We start from the raw sequence: 22,625 nt of genomic DNA on the forward strand, positions 1-22,625 counted from the left end.
TTAAAAAATAAAGGGGCACCATCTAGAAGGATTAAAAACTGTTCTTTACTAATTTTGCAATAAAATCAGGTGAATGTTTAGAAGGTTTAGGGAGACTAAGAGCTGCTGGTTCATCAGATGAAAGAACTTCCTAATAGTCTGACATGACAATTAAAGGGTTTTTTTGTTTGTTTGGTTTTTTTTGAGATGGAGGCTGGAGTGCAGTGTGGCACGATGTCAGCTCACTGCAATCTCCACCTCGCGGGTCCCAGTTCAAGCAATTCTCTTGCCTCAGCCTCCTGAATAGCTGGGATTACAGGCATGTGCCACCATGCCCAGCTAATTTTTTTATTTTTAGTAGAGATGGGGTTTCACCATATTGGCCAGGCTGGTCTTGAACACCTGACCTCGTGATCTGCCTGCCTCAGCCTCCCAAAGTGCTGGCATTACAGGCATGAGCCACCCTGCCAGGCCGAAATGGTCTATTTTATGAGTTAATAGTTCCCCATCAATGTGGGTGAATAAGCAAAGGATGAAGAAATGATGAGCTGAGATTTTACAACAGGTGTCAATGCATCAGATGGGTCATCTAGACCATGGAGCCTTCTATGTCTTCTCCAATCTTGAAAAAAACAGTATCTTTTAGACCTTGGGTATTGACAACAACATGTATTTTATAATGGTATTACTTTCTGTAATATTAAACATACTTCAATTCACATGTTGACAAATCAAATATTATTTATTAAATAAATATATCTAAACACAGAATCTTTCAAAATTTAGAAATCTAAGCCTGAAAATCGCAATGATGCAAATACTAAAAAGGGCATACAACCCACAACTATAAAAAGCCAAAAACTAATGGAGCATTAGGATTAAAATGCCATGAATAAATATTTACATTACTCATGTAAAAAAATTGTAGACTTATGGGTTTTGGGGAGTCAGTCAGTTGCAAAAAAAATTAGTGCAAGAAAATGTATTTTAAACTTTCAAGAAGAGATGGGGTATACTTGAAAGAAGTTAATTCAGTCTCCCTACTATTATTTGTTTAAGTTCAGTATTATATTTTTGACCCATACGATTTATAATATATCTTCAGAAAATTTATGTGTTAAACATATTTAAACAGTCTTTACAAAAACTGTGGCTCATTCAACTCAAAATGAATTAATGACTTGAATAAAGATCTGAAACTGTAAAACTACTAAAAGAAGTTATAGGGAAAATGCTCCATGACACTGGCCTGGACAATAATTTTTTGGACGTGACCTCAAAAGCATAGACAACAAAATAAAAAACAGACAAGTGGGATTACATGAAGCCAAAAAGCCTCTCCACAGCAAACAAAACACTCAACACAGTGAAGAGACAACATATTCAACATAGTGAAGAGACAACGTGTAAAATGAGAGAATATGTTTGTAAACCAAACTGATAAAGTGTTAAAATCTAAAATACCAAAATTCATAAGGAACTCTAACAACTCAACAGCAACAAATGACCTGATTTTAAAATGGGCAAAAGATCTGAATAGCCATTTCTCAGAAGAAGTTTGATAATTATGTATATACAATTATCAGAACAGCATGCTGTACTCTATAAACACAAATAATTTTGTCAATTAAAATAAATAATCTTTTCTAAAAAGAAAATATGTGAGGCTTATATATGAACAACAGACATTAAAGATTACTAATCTTCTAAAAGCTTACAAGGACAAATCAAGAGTTAGCAAACTTTTTCTGTAAAGGTCCAGAGTAAATAATTTAGGCTTTATAGGTTATAAGTCTGTACTGTAAGTACCCTACTACAGTAGTACAAAAGCAGTAATAGACAAAACATCAACAAATTAGTGTGGCTGTGTTCTAATAAAGCTTTATTTATGGGGACTGAAAATTAAACTTCATATAATTTTCACATGTCACAAAATACTACTTTTAAAGTATTTTCTTAATCATTTAAATATGTAAAAACTATTCTTAGACAATGGGACGTACAAAAACAGGTAGTGGGTCACATTTGGCCTAAAGGCCATAGTTTGCCAAACTTTGAGATAAAGAGGCTTTATCTTATAAACATCTAAATGAAGTAAGACCCATATATGCATCCAACCTCTAACCAGTCTCTCTTCTCTGATATCTCTATCCCCAAGGCCAAAACTTGTAAGGGGCTGCCATAGAAGATATAGTTAAAACAATTGGAACTTTAAAAAACAACAAACCAAAAATGTAGCAACAATAACAAAAACACTTATGAGAATCTTGTATAAAGATGGTAAAGCTAAAACTGGAAAATGACCATAGAGGATGCTTTCCAGCTCTGATCTTGCTTTGGCTCACCAAAGACTCTTCACATCATTTTGATAAGCAATGTGAAAGATTAATAGGCACCCACTCCTTAAATACTTTTGAGAAAGAAAAGACTTATGATTCATTTGAACTTTTACTGTCCATTAGTCCTTGCAGCTTTTTAGTTCTGACTTAGCTGAGAAGAATAATATTAGAAGAACAGTAGTTATAACTAGGAAAAAATGGAAAATGAAGTCATCCACCACCATTTGTAACCTTTCTTCTGAGGGAATTTTTGGAACACTAGTCCTTTGAATATTGGAAGATATGTATATTTAGCTTTTATTAGTAGACATTTCTAAATAATGCTAATTAAATTTTCCCATGTCATAAGACTTTCTATAAAACTAACTTTTAAGCTGGATGCTGTAGTGTACACCTATAATCTTAGCTACTTGGGAGGCTGAGGCAGGAGATCGCTTGAATCCAAAGGTTCAAGCCTTCACTACTTTATGATCTGTGAATAGACATTGCACTTCAGCCTGGGCAACATGTCCAAACCTGTATCTCGAAACAAACAAACATCAAAACCCAACTTTACTTTGCAACAATGTAAGGAAACAAAATGTTATGTCTTACTTAGCTCATTAAACACATTTCCTCTTTCAGAAAAACTGTAGAGAAAATGAATGCCAATTTACAACTTTCATGAGTCTAACACAATGATAGAAAATAATCTTGACACCGAAATTATTCAAGACTTCTACGTAAGTTTCACAAGTTTCCTCAATTAGGCAATCTTTCCATAGATGGCTTAAAGTAAAATTTTTGAAGTCTTACAAATTTCCCACTATAAGAAAACTAGGTTTATAGCCTAGGGATAATGCTTATAATTCAATAGTTATTATTGGGAGCCTGTAACATGTAGGCATCAGGACTAAAAGTACCCAAAGAAACTGAATTCAAAGATATTCACAAAACTAAAACTATTTTGAGGCTTGCTTAACACCTTAGAAAGAAGACATGATTATTTTTTCCTTAATATTCAACATAAATGTATAAAATGCCATGAACTAGGCCAGGCGCGGTGGCTCACACCTATAATCCCAGCACTTTGGGAGGCCGAGACGGGTGGATTACAAGGTCAAGAGATCGAGACCATCCTGGTCAACAAGGTGAAACCCCGTCTCTACTAAAAATACAAAAATTAGCTGGGCATGGTGGTACGCACCTGTAGTCCCAGCTACTCGGGAGGCTGAGGCAGGAGAATTGCTTGAACCCAGAAGGCGGGGGTTGCAGTGAACCGAGATTGTACCACTGCACTCCAGTCTAGGTAACAACAGGGAAACTCCGTCTCAAAAAAAAAGTGCCATGAACTGAACACTTCTAAAGGGGCCACACAGCAGCAATGAACAACATAAACTCCAAAAGTTTGGGCATTTAACTATTATTAAATTAGCTGTCTGTTTCTAAGAAAATCCAGACCATCAGCAATCTAAAGATGATGAGCCTACTTGACACCACACAATCCTGTTAATCTTCATCTGTCCCACTAAATCCTGTCACTCATACACAAAATGAACAATGGAGGGTGGAACTTCAACTTCTCTTCACTATCTAAGCAGGAGGTAGATAAAAAGCCTAGAGGACTTAGGGACATCAAGGGCAATTATTTTACTCAGCCTAGTGTGCTACATTACAGCAAATGAGTCTGACATGTAAATGTGACATAGTAAGGAATAAAATAATGCAATTCTTGAGCTATGTGTCTCACTTTCTTTGCTGAATCACCAGAATCCCCAAGAAACTTCAGCTTTAGTCTCCCCTGAAGACGTGACACTAAAACATTGTCAAAAACAGACAATAAATAGGCACAACACATGGGTAACATAATGATATCAATTTGACTCCTCTAACAGTCCAGGAATTCTCCCTGTTCTAACATACGAACTACTTAAAATCATCATGACATAGAGGTTGTGGGGTAATCAGCAACAAGATTGTAAAATATGCTAGCTAATTGGCTGGGCGCGGTGGCTCACGCCTGTAATCCCAGCACTTTGGGAGGCCGAGGCGGGTGGATCACGAGGTCAAGAGATCGAGATCATCCTGGTCAACATGGTGAAACCCCGTCTCTACTGAAAATACAGAAAATCAGCTGGGCATGGTGGTGCGTGCCTGTAATCCCAGCTACTCAGGAGGCTGAGGCAGGAGAATTGCCTGAACCCAGGAGGCGGAGGTTGCAGTGAGCCGAGATCGCACCATTGCACTCTAGCCTGGGTAACAAGCATGAAACTCCGTCTCAAAAAAAATAAATAAATAAAATAAAATAAAATGCCAAATGCCTTGATGTAATGTAGCCAAAATTACGCTACATGTATATTTATTTGACCTTAGAATGGTCTTTTTTTTAAAACCAGTATTAGCCTAAAAACATAAAATGTATTTTAACTCTTTGTCACCTCTTTTGTTCCTACTACAGTTTCCTCCAGACAATAAAGGTCAAAACTGTGTCTTTTTATTTCATAACAGGATGTTGTTTTAATTGTCCTTAAAACTTTTGTTTCTACCACCACATTCATGGCACATTTTGAACATTATGTCTTAATCATACAAGTGGGAAAACATATTAAACCATGTAACTAAAGTTCCACAGTAGTTCTTCAGAAAAAAGGTATGTGGAAAGGAAACAGACTTAAAATTTTACTGCATATTCCCTTATATTTAACAAACTTTAGAGAACTTGACAAGGACATACACTTTTGATATAGTATATAACATCTTAGTAATAAAGTATAGTTAAAAAAAATTCATGTTCCATATGAATATGGAGTTCTACCTGAAACAGAAATGAATTAAATACTAAACTTTTTTACAATTATCACTAAATATTGAAAACACTTTCCTCACCATAACTACAGAATATATGCAGCACATTTAGGCCATGGTTCAAAATAAGAGGGAATCGGTGAATAAAAAAAAGGAATGTGAGGAAAGTATGAATAAAAGATATATTTTTTGTGCAGGAGGATATAAATAAAGAGTAATTTTGTCTGAGAGATTTTGCATGGTGGATTCTTGTCCTAGAGTAAAATTATCTGACTATTTGAGAGGGAGATGATACAGGACAGGTCACAAGGTCCAGACATGTCGTGGATGCTCTGTGTGGGTGATAATGGTGTTTGTAAAAGGGAATTTGAAAGGGGAGTTTGGTATGTGATTAAGCTGGCTGTAACTGAAGGAAAACTGTGGTAGACGTTCTAGAAAACAGTCTATGTGTTAGAACCAGGTTTTCTTAAGATACTAATTCGCTAACTTACCAGAATTTTTGCTTTTTAATTCTGTGATTTCTTTTGAAAGCTTCTCAGATTTGTGTAACTCTCTCCCTATTTTTTTTTTTTTTCAGCTCCTATGACTTGTTTCTCCTTTGATTCTGACTGCTGTTATGGCCTGATACTAAAGTGTTTTGTCTTAGAGGTCTATGGGAGCACTGTTTTCCCCCAGTATAGCTTGACTCTATGCTCTTGGTTTTTCTTGATATATAGCCCTATTTTTTTTTGGCTTTTAATATTTGACTTCTACATTGTTTAAAAGAGTTTTAAGCCACCTCCATTCCCCTCTGCCTAAAATGTTTAATTGGTTATAAGTCTTTTGACTTACGAGTCCCCTGACCAAAGGAAATCCCAAATAAACCTAAAAAAACTAATTCAGAACATGATGGGAAATGCGGGGGGGCGGGGGCGGTGCTGGACAGGCTTCACTATGCCACCCCTGCCCTTAGAATTTAGGCTAGGTTCAAAAGGCCTTTCAGAATTATGAAAATAGAGTGTTGCCCTTTCCCACAAAGAAAAAAATAGCTCCTCTGTTTAGCCAGACTTAGTCTTACTAAAAACTTAAAAATAAAGATCCCATGATGATCAATTACAACTAAAAACAGAAGGACCCCTATCAGGTATTGTTAAGTACCTACACTGCTGTTAAACATCAGAGAATCACTAGCTGGGTACACCTGTCCAGGATTAAACCTGTTTCTTGTAAGTCCCTGCAGGCCTAAGAGGAAGACACCATGAGCAATACTTACAAACCACTAGAAGACTTAAAGCTATTATTTCACAAACACATAGATAAATAATGTGATGATGTGAGTGGGCATGGGAGCATTAACTTTTCTCTTCCTTCTAATTTTCTTGTTTAACCTTCTAGTAAAGTTTATATCTTTTAAAGTCTACATAAAGATGATGCTGGCACAAGGCTTCCAACCCATCTTATCATCTGACCCAGAAAATGAAAACATCCTGCCATTGGGCCTTTTAGATCAGTTATCCAGAGATTTTTACTCCTCCTATGCTAGGCAGAGCTTATGTTCATAAAATCAGCAGGAGGCACTTACAGAGGACAGATCTATCACCTCAGGCAGCCCTTTAAGATTAAGGAGGCGTTCATCATTCTCCTTATGGGGAGGAAATGAGGTAGGAGACCAACAGGACTTGTTTTCTGGTGACAACCCTGCTGAACAAAACAGGATCTAGTTCAGAGGAGGCGAAGTGAAGAAACTGGCCAAAACCAGTAGATACAACAAAAGCAATCTCTAGCTGTGCTCAATGCCCACTGGCATAAGACACTGCTACCAGAACTACGGCAGTTGACAAATGTCATGGCAGTGACTCAAAAGTTACCACCCCTTTCCATGGCAGTGACAGAGAAGTTGCCACCCCTTTCCTGGAACCAATTTGTATTAACTCACCCTTTAATTTGCATGTAACTGAAAGTGGGCAAACTCTGAGTGCGCTGCTTTTAAGTTAGCCCTGCTCCACAAGGAGAAGTACCAATCAATAAAAGATTGCTGTCCAACACCACCACCGGGCCCTTGAATCCTTTCCTGAGTATAGCCAAGAACCTTCCCAGCCTAAATCCCAATTGTGGGGCCAGCCTGTCCCCTATCACCCTGACAGAAACATATATCTTCTTCCAATTATTCAATCAAATGTTAATCTAGATGCTACTGTGAAGGGCTTTTGCAGGATCCTGAATCAGCTGACTTCAAGGTCCAGACATTTTTCCTCAAGAAGGCTTAACCTCATCAGATGAGCCCTCCAAAGGGACAGGGCTTTTCCTGGCAAAATAAATTTGAAGTGTGACAGGGATAAAACGTCCACTGCTGTTTCTGATGGTAGAGGGGGCTGTGTGGCAAGGAATGTTGGTAGTCTCTGGGAGCTGAGAGTGGCTCCTAGCTGATATCAAGTAAGAAAATTCAGTCCTTAGTCCTCAGCGCTGCAATCACAAGTAAGTTGTGCCACATTACGTGAGCTTAGACACATGAGCTCCTAATGAGAATGCAGACTACCCAACACTGTGTTTTCAGTCTTTATTTTAAATCCTGAGCAGGCAAACTAATCATGCTGCGCCCACATTCTAACCTAAGAAATGTGAACAAATGGGTGTGAAGCTGCTAAATTTGTGGTACTTTGTTACACAACAAGAAAACAACAATATAAGCACTGAACAGGCTAAGTCAGACAGCTTGATTTAGAAAAATGCAGTTAAGTTTATTGTAAGTCTTAAATCCTACTTGAAGAAATATATCTAATATTGAGGACATCCAACATTAGGAAACCAAAGAAGGCTACTAGCAGATTAGGATTTAGTGACAAGAAACCTAAGACATTTGAGATCTCATTAACCACAGGGAAACCAGGAAGCAAATGTCATAAAAATACAATGAATTCTTACCAGAAGAAAGATTTTTCTGGATTCACCACCTTTATTTGTGAAACCAGAGGCAGAACTAGGTAAACTTTAATGGCTCCTTCAGCAGTTTCTACAGTCCTTGTTCATATAAAGTCCTATCCTTTATATAGACTTCAGAGATGCCTTAACACCAACCCAGATTCTATCAATACTCAGAACTCACCTATCTTCTAATAAAGTATTGCATCAATAAGGGAATGATTTCTTAAGATCCAAAGCTTTCCTGCATTTGACCAAAGGATCTTTATCACATAGCAAAACACCTAACCAAACCAAAGCAAGGCTTTCTTGCCACACAATAGTTCCATTCAAAGGGGTCTTTTTTAAAAATCACATTTTAAAAACTGAAAGTATGTGTGTATGTGCACAGGAAGAAAGTAGCTCATAAAGTCCCACACGAGGCAGTGATGCTTACAATAACAAAAAAGAGAAACTGGCTCATGCTCTGAGAGCATATGTTTACTCCCAACTTAAATCCTTATAAAATATTACATATTAGATATAAATGAAGCACTTAAATTACTTAACTCCTTTATTAAATGATGACCTAGGGAAAAACAGGAAGTAATCGTTTAAAAGGATTGGTTTTGCACCTACACTACTTAATGTGACAGCCTGAGTAACTTCTTAAAAAAAAAATAGAAGAATTCTAATTACTTTGAAAACAACAATTAGGACAGTATTTCTTCAAAGTTATTGTGTTGATGGTAACTAATGTCTAATAAGTACTAGCTAAGTAGCTAGAATGTACCTTCATATAGATGAAAATGATGAAAACTCTGGAATAATAAATTAGATGAAACAAAGAATTTCAAACTTCAATTCCCTAGAGAAATATGCTAAAAGAAGCAAAATGGGAGATACGGAAGAGTTATGAAATAGTTTCACTAATAATGAATCATAAGCAATAAAAATGTAAATAAAGCTCTTCTTTGTTCTCTTCATTGATATTAGTTTAAGATCCTTTGTAGGACAGTTCTCTGGGTGGTCTTGGACTAGCCCAGTCTTTCCCTCTCCTTGTAGTTCTCAAGAATAACTGTAGCATGTGAAGGAAATGCAACATCCTGAGATGGGGAGGGACTGGCTGGAAGAGCCCAGGTTCTGCTCCAGTCCTCCTCTAGAAATAGGATGTCCTCTAGCACTTGAGCCCAATGAGTCTCACATTCTCAGTATATAAAACCCAAAACACGGTGCTTTCCAGGGCCCTCAGCTGCAGTGCAAGCAAAGCACATGCAGTCAAGACTCCACTTTCCTGAGCCTTGAGAAACTGGCTTGCAATGAATCCTAGGCTCCTACTGTATCTTGCTGCCCATCTGTAAGTGGTAAACTTGCTTCCTATAACCTGTATGCAAGAATGTTCTGTCTTACTCAGACAAGATGGTAACCAGTCCACAGTGAACCTGCTGTACACTCTTTAACATCCTCTAAATGAAAAAACTGATTAGAAAGTAACTTGACAAAAACAAAAACCTGATAAAATCAAACAAGCCAGTTCTTGATTTTATAATATCCACAGTGGCTTCTCTCTTACCTTGTCTATCCTATCTGGGCGGTTAGTAGCTGCCAAAATGGTCACATCCTTTAGCTGTTCAATCCCATCCATTTCTGTTAAGAGCTGAGCCAAAACACGATCAGCTACATTCCCAGCACCTAAAGAACTGATTTGGAAAATACAGTTTTAAAAATCTCTTTACCTATCTTCAAATACTATATCTATTAATTTTTAAAAGTTCTATAGTCTATAACAAGAAAAATCATCTCTGTTTTCAAATATAAAGTGTGCCTTTGAGAATTTATTTATTGTATTATCATATCCCAAAGCAAACTGTATTCAAATCACTTGTTTTCCTCTGTCATCAACAATGTTCATTTTCATTCCAAAACTAAAATATTTAAATAAATGTCAGAAATAAAAGCACTGGAAAACAAGATATAAGATTATTTAAAATAATTCATCAAATACATACAGAATTGTTCAATCGATGTTTATATTCCACATGGCAAATATGTTGACAGAAATTCGGAATAAAAAACTGAGTAAGATGCAAACCCAGTCCTCACATGAAACCTAAAGTCCATATGAAATAAAAAACTCATCACACATCCATAACAACTAGGATATTTCTGATGTTTCTTCATAAATATTAAGAATATTTTTTAGGCCGGGCGCGGTGGCTCAAGCCTGTAATCCCAGCACTTTGGGAGGCCGAGGCGGGTGGATCACGAGGTCAAGAGATCGAGACCATCCTGGTCAACATGGTGAAACCCCGTCTCTACTAAAAAAAAATACAAAAAATTAGCTGGGCATGGTGGCGCATGCCTGTAATCCCAGCTACTCAGGAGGCTGAGGCAGGAGAATTGCCTGAACCCAGGAGGCAGAGGTTGCTGTGAGCCAAGATTGCACCATTGCACTCCAGTCTGGGTAACAAGAGCGAAACTCCGTATCAAAAAAAAAAAAAGAATATTTTTTAAACACATCAAAAGGTAGGTAATTGCCACAATCCCCATTTCTTGAGAAATAAGCAAAGAAAGCATGTTAGTTCTACTTTTTTGGTTTATGTACCAAATCCATTACAAAGTCCGTTCTAAACACTCTACCCTTTATTTTAACTTCATGTCCTTTGATCACTAAAAAATTACTGAATATAAGTTCTTAAAAAATAAATGGGCCAGATGCAGTGGCTCATGCCTGTAATCCTTTGGGAGGCCGAGGCCGGTGAGTCACTTGAGGCCAGGAGCTCAAGACAAGCCTGGCAAATTGGGTCAAACCCTATCTCTACTGAAAAAAACACAAAAATTAGCCAGGTGTGGTGGCATGCACCTGTAATCCCACCTACTCTGAATGCCAAGGCATGAGAATACCTTGAACCTGGAGGCCGAGGTTGCAGTGGGCAGAGATCACGCCACTGCACTCCAGCCTAAGCAATAGAGCAAGAGTGTCTCAAAAAAAAAAGAAAGTAAACTCAACAAATCCTACTAATGAACAAATCCTTGATATCACACAATCAAAATGCACAAAACAATTCTCATTAGCAATATCTTGGATTTCCTAAGACTTATTCAGAATTGATAAATATGTAATAAACAACTGAGTGGACAACTGTAGAGTAATAGAGCATTGTAAGTGTATTAAACATGTAAATTCAATTAGATGCACTTGGGTGGGTGGGGTGGAAAAGGATGTAAAGTAGAGGGAGACAAATACCCAATAATTCTGTTAGCACCTGTGACAAAGAAGAGTACCTCAGTATAATTATCATGTAATATATTTAATAGTAAGGTCATCACGGCCTCTAAATGACAGTATTTAGACCTTGCAACATGCATTGTAAGTTCAAAAATTTGACTTAATGTATCCATATGAGAATAGCCTCTAACTCAAAACTAATCAAATGCACATGAGATTGTTATACAAATCGCAGTCTCAATTTATTAATTTACATGGTTTTCTCCAATATTTAAAATATATGGGACCAAAAAGTACTTGGGAAGTCACTGAGAACTGTTTTGGGTACTAATTCTTGCAGGTAGCTACTCTGCAGGTAAACAATTTTGCTTATTTGACTCTATGTAAGAACGCTGAATATTGTAAACAAATGGATTCTATGTCTGTATTAGACTGTTCTCACACTGCTATAAAGTACTACCCGAGACCAGGTAATTTATGAAGAGAACAGGTTTAATTGACTCACAGTTCCACTTAACAGGGAGCATAACTGGGAGACCTCAGGAAACTAACAATTATGGCTAAGCAGAAGAGGAAGCAAGCACTTTCTTCATATAGCAGTAGTGGGGAGAAAGAGAGAGTGAAGGGGTAAGTGCCACACACTTTTAAAGCATCAGATCTCATGAGAACTCACTCAATATCATGAAAACTGCAAAGAAGAAATCCATCCCCATGATGCAATCACCTCCCACCAGGAGTCTCCTCCAACACTCGGGGATTACAATTCAACATGAGATTTGTGTGGGGACACAGAGCCAAACTCTATCAATATCCTTCAAAAGATTCTCCATAATATAATTTTTCCACATGGGAGTTTAACTGTCAAGTAGAAACACAATTGGCAAAAGCTTTAGGAGGTCTTTCATAATTACTACAAGCACAGTAAATATTTCAGGCTGCCAATAAATTATATCGGAAGCCTTTAATTGTATCTACTCTGCTAATCACTTGTGATTCCATACCACAAAAAAACTCAGGAAGGTGATATGGACAGGTCTCGGGAAACCAAAGTGGGCTGTCCCAAGAAAGACGGTTTCTCGGGTAAAACCTTAAAACTTGGTGGGTATTAGGCAAGCAAAGGTGAAAGGAGGAAAAAAGAGAGAATACAGGATACTAAAAACTGGATGAAGTGCAAAATCGCTAAGCATAGCAGTAAGGTAAAAATATAAAAGATTAGCATAGAAAAATAAACCAACGCTGAACAACAAAGACCTTGTTATTCAAATCATGGAGTCTGGATTTTATGCTACAGTTAATGGGATGTTTCAACTAGAGACATGATCTAATCAGATTTGTGTTTTTGGGAAACACCATGGCTGCCTGCAGTGTAGAGAAAAGACTATAAAAGGACAGTGTTGGTCCAATTTCTGGTTCAGAATGTTAGTAGTTTGTTAGTCTTTACTCTGCCCTAACAGCAAGTAAAAAGCTGAACAAACTGAGAAACCAACTCTTCTAAGATCCATCATATTAGTAAGTTCACAGGGCAAAACTGGAGAGACGGATAGCCCAGGTACAGATAATCACAATTTTCTGGAGCAGAAACCCACAAAGAGAAACCTCCATGAGAGTCAGTGCCAGGGTAGGAAAACTGGAAATATAATTAACAAACTGTGGGGGTTCAGTGTTTGACAAGTCAGAGAGTCACAGAAGGCGGGCCCTCACACATTTGTGAGTTTTATCTTTAGGAACTACACCAGCTTCTCAGAGTGAAGATCTGAGAAAAATCCCCCTGAGCTTCTGGCAGGAGAAAGGAAATAAACCCACTGTGAAATACACTTAGAGCATTCTTTTCTGAAAAGGGCCTGCTCTTCAAGAGAAAATATTTTTTCTCAGAGCTTACGTTATTGAGGTTTTATTAGAGACCAGTGACCCAGAGGAAGAGAAATATCCAACTTTAGCACTTTCTAGCCTTTCCTGTGGGAGAAGAAAAATAAAAAACTTCAGCCCCATCTAGCCATCCTGTCCCATCTAAGGGAAGAAAACCGTGAAGTTCAGAGTCAAAGGGTATAGACTCACTAAAAGACAGATCTAATCACAGGACCATGGAACACTCCTTCCCTTACTCCCCCCAACACCTATTATATCACTAAAGCCCTATTTACTGCAGTTCTTTTTATCCAGTATATCATGTCTGGTTATCAAAGAAAAATTACAAGGCATACTAAGAACTGTGGAGCAGATACAAAAGGTGTGGCACGTGTAATAGGAACACCAAAAGAAGAAAGAACAGAACCAATATTTGAAGAAACATTCACTGAGAATTTCCCCAAATTAATATTAGCTACACATCCAGAAAGCCCAGGGAACACCAAGCAGAATAAAGATTTGTTTAAAAAAAAAAAAAAAAGCTACAGGTAAGCAGAAAATCAAATATTTTTTTAAAAACCTGAAAGAAGTCACATGTCAAGGGGTTGGGACCACCTTACAGAAGAGAAAGAATTACACCAACTTTTCACAAACCATGTGAGCAAAAAGAAAGTCAAGTGAAATATTTAAAGTATTGAGAGAACAAAACCCACCAATGTATAACTTTATATCCTGCAAAGATATCCTTCAAAAGTGAAGGAGAAAAACTTTCTCAGACAAACAAAAATAAGGAATTTGTTGCCAGTGGACCTGACTTGCAAGAAATGTTTAAAGAAGCTCTTTAGAAAGAAGAAAAATAATATAGGTCAACTTAGCCTTTGTTTGGGAGGCAGGTGCCACAGGATTCTATACAGCATTTGTCCTTGATAATACAGGATCATCATTTCTATGGTCTAAGGATGGTTGTAGAAACACAAGATTTGGAATCTAGTGACTTAGGTGCTTGCTTACTCAAAAAAAAGACTGTTAAATTACACTTCAATAAAATAAGTGTGACTGAATGACCTTTGTGCAGAGAGTAACATGGAGACCTTTCTACAAATTAATTAATGAGCCAGAGTGCAAAGGCACGATCTCTGCATAACCAGCGGAGTGATCATAATCTCTAGTTTCTCTGAGTTTCTATTCCCTTATTCAAAAAACTATCTGTGTGCATCTTTGCTAGGCACTGTGGTGGGCATCTGAGGTAAGAGGAGAAAAACATCTTCATTTCCTTGAAGATTTCATTCTTGTTGACAGGTATAAATGAGGGAGCAAAATTAGATAAATTTAGACATAGGTCCTTTTGAGTTTTAAAATTCTGTGATTCTATGCTGTTATTATGTAGCATCTAAGTGAAGCTACTTAATTCATTACTTTTAATAAAAATCCATATTTAGAAATGTATTATTGACACATCCAATCAGATACTTCTAAATAAAAGGCAGTGAAACTCAAACTTTTCGTCTTTCTAAAGAACTTCTTTCCAATTTGCTATTTGTTGTAGGAGGAAACAGTGGCTGTAATTAATGTTGAAGATTAGGTGATGATAATTCTTTGCATTCCTATTACCCATACTGCCTTTGCTCTTTATTTCCACAGATCATTGAGCACTAGATGAAGAAAAGCATAATGAAAATGTTTTATGAACTGAGAAATATTCTTGGCTGACTTTCAAAGCTTCAGTAGGAAACAAAAACCAGAAAACTGACATCCTAGGAAATCAAAACCAACTCTATGAAAAAGTTTAAATACAAATGTTTAATCACTAACATAATAAAATGATTTCATAAAACTTTATTATCTGCTAGACATACACAACACAATAGGGGAAAATGTTCAGCTAATATGTAAGCCAGACATCCCCTAAGCACTAACTCTTTTCCCCTTCAAAAGTCAAGCCCCCTTTCCAAGTTATTCCAAAAGACAGGACCATATAGGACCATAGATCAAAGGGATATTATGGTATCTTAAAACTGGAATAGGCAAACTACAGCCACAGACCAAATCTGACCAAGTGATCGTTTTCTCATTTGATTACATATTTTCCATGGCTGCTTTTGCACTACAGCAACAGAGACGAATAGTGGTAACAGAGACTGTATGGCCCAAAAAGCTGAAAACATTTACTAACTGGCTGGTTTCAGAAAACAAAAGTGCTTACCCCTATCTTTAAGAAACCTCACTGCCATTATGGTAATTATTACACCAATTTTATTTTTCAGCACAAAAACTTTCACAGAATACATGAATTTCCTGACTCCTCCAATAAAATAAAATGCATTACCATCCCTTTATAGACCAGTATCTTATATATTCACTTTTAATTTAAAAAATTTTTTCTAGTATACATTTTAAATATTATAAAGAGTCCCAAATGGTATGTACCCTAATTTGTTTTTGTTTTTTATTTTTTATTTATTTATTTTTTTTTGGAGATGGAGTCTTGCTCTATCGCCAGGCTGGAGTGCAGTGGTACAATCTCAGCTCACTGCAACCTCCACCTCCCGGGTTCAAGCGATTCCCCTCAGCTTCCCGAGTAGCTGGGACTATAGGCATGCGTGACCACGCCCAGCTAATTTTTTGTATTTTAGTAGATACGGGGTTTTGCCATGTTGGCCAGGATAGTCTCCATCTCCTGATCTCGTGGTCACCCACCTTGGCCTCCCAAAGTGCTGGGATTACAGGCATGAGCCACCTCACTCGGCCTCATTTTCTTAAAATCTACCTCTTCAAACACCCACAGTCAAAACTGGCATGTAAGAAACCAAAAAAAAAGACATAAAGAAGACTAGTCAACATATACTGCTCTGAGTTAAATCATTACTTATGGTAATTTTCATGGTACATGTAAAACGTAAGCAAACTTTCATTTTAAAGATGAGATAACCATACAATAAGAGACCTATGTGTCCTACAACAATAACAAAGAATTCCCAATTCCTAGTAAAATGCTGCAACAGGCCATCTCTCTAAGGAAACTCATCTCATGCCTTTGAAAAAGTATGCTATAGCACTTAGTTACAACCTATAGACAAAACACAATTTTAAAAATTCATCGAACTCTAGTACCACATAAAACTATTATAAGAGAAACTGTTACATATTTTCATTTCTTCTTTTGCTTTGTTTTCCTCAGCATTTCTGTTTACTGTTTACTATTTAAAATTTACCAATGTGAAACTAGGTTATATGTGAGGCAGTTAAGTATAAATTGGGAAAAACTGTTTACCAGAAAAACGCCATTGATTTTAGCAACTTTCAAAATGGACATAAAAATAATAGTGGCTGAAAGTATCTAAATGGTGACTATTAGAGTTTCTTAAAACATAAAAACAAAAATATTTAGATATATGAGAATTTTTACCCTGAAATAAATGTACTTTTTCTATCCTAAATCCTGATAATATATGAAACTCATCAGAAGACATGAGTTCTAGTCTTGTCTAAGCCACAAAGGAATTATGGGTCTCTTCTCTTAAATTCTGGGAGTTTCTGTTTCTTCTGAAGGTTGCACTAGATGACTTCTAAGAATTTTCCATCTATAGTTTTATGATTTTATGAAATTTTTAAAACCATCATAAAAATCACATTAAAATTTTTATAACCCTTCTTGAAAAGTGTCATTTAGAGAAATGATGCCTACAAAAAGTTCCTTCATAGTACACAGCATCATGAATTTATTTAATTTACCTCAAATCTGGACATGCTGCTGCTTAAAAGAGGTTACCCCATTTCCTGATTATTTTAAAACTCAGACCTCTTTTCAGAATGCTGCTAAGCCTGAAATCTTCAGTTTTCAATGAAAGCTGGCTCAGAACTTTCTTACTTTTTTCCCTAACCAATCCAAGTGGAAATCAATTCTGGACTATTAAGTGCAGAAACAGCTATAAGGGAAAGCAGTTATTAATGTTACAGACTGTCTAGTGCCACATAGAAGATAAAAGGCAGCTTTTTAACTGAGCACTTAACCTTTTTCACTTTTAAAATATATTTAATCATCTTTTTATGTTCTAGTCATAGAACAATTTCCCAAAACATTATATAAAGCTGTGGTGTTATAAAACAGAATGGATCATCTTCTCTATCTCCTAAATAAAAAAATTTTCTCCTATATTTAGGATCTTTTTTTTAATACTTTAAATTTGTGAAGTCAGAATGTCTCCTGGAGTTGGTGATTTCTCAGCACCATTTTTTCAACATATTTCTTCAGTAAGTTACACAAAAAAAGATGTATATTATAATTAATGGCATCTTAGAGTGACAAAAAGCCATACTGTTTGTCAATTGTGGAATATTTTTTCTAATTCCCAAATGTTTTAATTAGTTTCCTGCACTAGTATATATACTCTGTTGAAATAGATTCATTTTAATCTCAATTACTATATTTTAACCTATATGGAAATCATTATTATTATAAGAATATCTTGCAGAAATTACTGGAATAAGAAACATTGACATTTTCTAGTAGTTAGTAAATGCCAGGTATCATGTTAAGCATTAAACATGTATTTACTTCCAACCTAGAACTTGCTAGCATTATGTCCACTTTATAGATGAAGAAATTAAGGCTTAGAGAGATTAAGGAACATGCCTTAGGTTCTGTTCACTGTTATATCCCCAATACAAAGCCTATTGCAGAATGACTGTTCTTTAAATGTTTACTCAATAAGTGAATGAATGAATACTTTCAAAAGAGACTTACAACAGCACAGTTAGATGAACAGAATCATTATAATGTAAGTCACAGAGAAAATGCAAGATAAACACAAGCTTGAAATGTGAGTTAACTACCTAGACCTGAAGTCCTGGGCAACGTGATGTGGTAGGTGAATAAAAAAGTGTCTCAGGGTATCTGCTCTAGAATCAATACACCTAAATTCAAATCCCAGCTCTGCAATTAGTGATGCATGCCCTTGAGTAGGTACCTAGGTATCTAATGCCCCACTTTCTCTCCTGTAAAAGGAAGGTAAGAATAGCAGCTAAACATAACAATTAGAAGTTAATGCAACAAAAGGCCATAATATACTAAGTGGGGTCAAAACAAAAGGAGTCACATTACTTCGAAGTAAACAAGATGGGCCTCTCTAGCTAAGGACCCTAAGTTTCAGGAATATGTTCCTAGTTCCAAATCTATTCTAGTTCTGCTTGAAGTCTGGCACTACCAAGCAATCACTGTCAGCTAAGGAGTATAATTCAGGATTGTAGGACCCAGTGAAATGTCCCGGACAAAGAAAGTTGTTACAGGAAACTTCAGAGTAGTCAGTACTCATTTCCTCAGTCAGAGGAGACTGGGCCGACCCTACATGACTGCACTTTTGGTGAAAGAACTGCTGCCTAAGACAAGGCTGACTAATAATTTACTGCCCAGATTGCTCTCCTCACCACAACATAACCTTGAAAAAGGTAAAAATGTAAGCTAGTCAGGAGGTAAGATAAAGTATTAGAGCCAACTGCCAATTGTATAATATTCTACCTTGCATTAATGCAGGGACATTTTGGTGAGTTTTTCTTTACTATAAAGTAAATAGTTTCTAGTATATAATAAGCATTAATGAATGTTACCTAATGTTATTATTAGCCCAGTATAATTCAACGCCCCTTTTCTCCCTCAATGTTTCACTCCCTATCATATTATCCATTTTCCAAAGAGCTATGTTACCCTTAACGGCATTTTCTATTTTCCTAACTGTAGTAAAACACTTTGAAAAAAGAACCATACAGCAATTACTCTAACTTACAATATAAAATAAGAGAAAAATCTTTATCCAAGGTGCCATAATTTAGATGAGCATACAGAAGAAGAGAAGTAAATACCATGATTACTTATTTTTCAAGTCCTAAAGAATCTCTTAAACAGGGCAAAGAAGAGGATAAAATATTGGTTATTTTTAGATACTATTATAAGCATAAAATATACCATTTTTTGGAATACAAAGACTTCAAAGGCTAATAAGCAAATTGTATATCCATGCTCTACTTACAATGAGCTGGCTGCAATCCTCTGTTTCATGGCCAATTACCACATCTTATCTTTTGAGTAATTTTAAGAAGTCAGAATTTGATTTAGCATGAGCAAGATAGTAAAGACTATCAAATACCATAATTCTTTGCTCAATTGTTAAACATCCTGAATTTGGAAATTATAATCTTGATAAAAAGAATTATTCTTCTTTATACATTATCATTTTGGCACTAGTTACACAATTTGACTTGAATGTTATAGAAAACAAATGATACCTTTGGATAAATGAAATCAGTGACTATTCTACAGCCTAATATTACATAGAAGTGCCTCCTAGTTTATGAAATTTTTCTCTGTTTTCCTATTCCGTGAGTGGTTTAACAATGTATAAAACTGGTTTAGCATCTTGGGAATTTTATGCTTCTGGTATATCGATCAATAGTTGTTTTTCAGTTTCCATTGTGTTCAATTCAAATAGCCAAAGGACAAAAAAAAGGAACAAAATAGCTTTTGTTTGCTTTAGATTTCAAGTAACAGCAAGCTAATTAGATAAAACAATCACTTATAGGCAATACTGATCCATCATACAATTAGAAAAAAAAGACAAAGACCTGAAAACAGAATGTCACCTTATAAGTGTTTTATGGTTACAAAAAACAAACTACATAAGATTCAGTGCAAATAGAGTACAACGAAAACTCTTTAATTGGGACCCGTCAGCATTCTAGTTCCTCAAATGGAACTTCATCTTTGCTTTCTGGAATGTCAACTAACTTGATAAATTATGACCAAAAATATTTCTGTACAAAAGAAATTGCATGAAATCTATGTGTACAGTCATGCGCCGTATAATGACGTTTTGGTCAATGGCAATCACATATATGAAGGTAGTACCATAGCATCATAGTACTATATTTTTACTCTAATTTTTGTATGTTTATATACACAAATACTAATCATTTTGTTAGCATTGTTTACAATAGTATCAGTATAATAACATGCTGTATGAGTTCATAGCCTAGGAACAGGCTACATGGTATAGGTAATATAGCCTATTGCTGTCCTATATGGCTTATTGCTGTATATACCTTACACAGTAAGAGCTCAATATGATTAACTACAAGTAATAACACTGACTATTTAAACAGAAAAGCAGCCATTATTATCAGAAAAAAATGATAGCTTAAAAAATATCTTTATTTGGTTAAAATAAAGGCTGATGATATGATGTTTGAAAACAAAACCAAAGTACTACAGATGACGGTTATACTGTCTAGGAACAGGCCATATGGTATATAGTGTAGAAGGCTATATCATCTAGGTTTGTAAGTAAGTATACTCTATGATGTTTACACAATAATGAAATTGACTAATGACTGAATTTCTCAGTATGTAAACTGCTCCCCATCAAGTAACACATGACAAGCCATTGAGAGAGGGAGGTGTACGCTGAACACATGTATTCTCTGAAAAGTTCAATTTGATGAAGACCACCAGAGAAAATGATATGTAGAAGCTAGAAATCATTAGCATTTCTAATGTATCTGGTAATTCCTACTGAGATAAACTGACTAAAAAACAAGATATTTCTAACAAAAAGCCTTGTCTGGTTTCTCATGTCACTTTATTTCAGATGCATTTTATGGAACTTTGCTACATATTCTACCTCCCATCTGGTTCATATTTAACAGGGTATGCCACCTGTTCCTTGTTAGGATCCAAAGCCAGATATCTCTGATGTAGTATAAATGTGGAAGGTCACACTACTTCAACAAACTTCTCTGGCTTCTTTTACGTCTCTTGTAGTTAGGTAAATTTGAGGTTTTGGAACAATCTGTGCCATCTTAAAATGGAAGTAATAAGAGGACTTGAGTGCTTCATTGTATAAAGCAAAAAGACTGGTAAGTATTTATGGAATACCAAATGTGAGGGCGGTCAAAAGCAGGGCAGTTGATATGGTTTGACTGTGTCTCTACCCAGATCTCACCTTGAATTGTAATAATCCCCACGTGTCAAGGGCAGGGCCAGGTGGAGGTAATTGAATCGTGGGGGTGGTTCCCCCCACACTGTTCTTGTGGTAGTGAATAAGCCTCACAAGATCTAACAGTTTTGTAAAGGGTAGTTGCCCTACACAAGTTCTCTTGTGTGCCACCACATAAGACATGCTTTTGTTGCTCCTTCTCCTTCCTCTATGATTGTGAGACCTCCCCAGAGTGTGGAACTGAGTTCATTAAACCTTTTTCTTTATAAATTATCGAGTCTCAGGTATTTCTTCACAGCAATATAAAAATGGACTAATAGAGTAAATTGGTATTTGTAGAGTGGGGTGCTGCTGTAAAGATATTCAAAAATGTAGAAGCAACTTTAGAACTGAGTAACAGGCAGAGGAGGGCTCAGAATAAAATAGGAAAATGTGGGAAAGTTTGGAACTTCCTAGAGACTTGTTGAATGGCTTTGACCAGAATGCTGACAGTAATATGGAACAATAAAATCCAAGCTGAGGTGGTCTCAGATGGAGATGACTTCTTGGGAACTGTAGTAAAGGTCACTCTTACTATACAAAGAGACAGGCAGCATTTTGCCCCTGCCCTAGAGATCTGTGGAACTTTGAACTTGAGAGAGACGATTTGGTGGAAGAAATTTCTAAGCAGCAAAGCATTCAAGATGTGACAGGGCATAAAAGTTTGGAATTTTGCAGCCTGAAGATACAGTAAAAAAGAAAAAACCATTTTCTGGGAAGAAATTCAAGCCAGCTGCAGAAAGTTGCATAAGTAACAAGGAACCAAATGCTAATGCCAAGACAAGTGGGGAAATGTCTCCAGTAAATGTCAGAGACCTTCCCTGCAGCTCCTCCATCACAGGCCTGCAAACCTAGGAGGGAAAAATGGCGTTCTGGGCCAGGTTCAGGGCCCTGTTACTGAGTGCAGCCTCAGGAGTTGATGCTCTGCATCCCAGCCACTCCAGCCGTGGCTAAAAGGGGCCAGGTACAGCTCGGGCTGTGGCTTCAGAGGGTGCAAGCCCTGAGCCTTGGCAGCTTCCATGTGGAATTGAGCCTGCAGTGCACAAAATTCAAGAATTGAGGTTTGGGAACCTCTGCCTAGATTTCAGAGGATGTATGGAAATGCCTGGATGTCCCGGCAGAAGTGTGCTGCAGGAGCAAAGCCCTCATGGATAACCTCTGTTAGGGCAGTGCAGAAGGGAAATGTGGGGTTGGAGCTCCCAGAGTCCCCACTAGGGCACCACCAGCTAGTGGAGTGGTGAGAAGAGGCCTAGAATGACAGATCCACTGACAGCTTGCACCATGTACCTAGAAAAGCTGCAGACACACAACACCAGCCGGTAAAAGCTGTTGGAGAGAGGTTGTACCCTGCAAAGTCACAGAGGCAGAGCTGCCCAAGACCATGGGAACCCCTCCTTCACATCAGTGTGACCTGGATGTGAGAAATGGAGTCAAAGGAGATCATTTTGGAACTTTAAGATTTGACTTTCCCTGCTGGATTTTGAACCTGCATGGGGCCCTTAGCCCCTTCATTTTAGCCAATTTCTCCCATTTGGAAAGGATGTATTT

General features: G+C 36.8%; 1 protein-coding gene across 11 annotated transcripts in view; it reads right to left on the reverse strand.

Moving 5' to 3' along the window:
• AFG2A (AAA ATPase AFG2A) overlaps positions 1–22,625 on the reverse strand; it is a 406,233-nt gene that overhangs the window by 269,073 nt on the left and 114,535 nt on the right. For all 11 annotated transcript variants that reach the window (XR_013532907.1, XR_013532908.1, XR_004740664.3 and 8 more), the window contains one exon: positions 9,553–9,679. Coding sequence is in view for 7 of the 11 variants with exons in the window: in XM_078366537.1 (XP_078222663.1) it covers positions 9,553–9,679 (127 nt within the window). In the remaining 4 variants the exon portion in view is untranslated. The remainder of the gene's footprint in view (positions 1–9,552; positions 9,680–22,625) is intronic.

The sequence above is a fragment of the Callithrix jacchus genome, chromosome 3, assembly GCF_049354715.1.
Source record: "Callithrix jacchus isolate 240 chromosome 3, calJac240_pri, whole genome shotgun sequence".
NCBI lineage: Eukaryota > Metazoa > Chordata > Mammalia > Primates > Cebidae > Callithrix > Callithrix jacchus.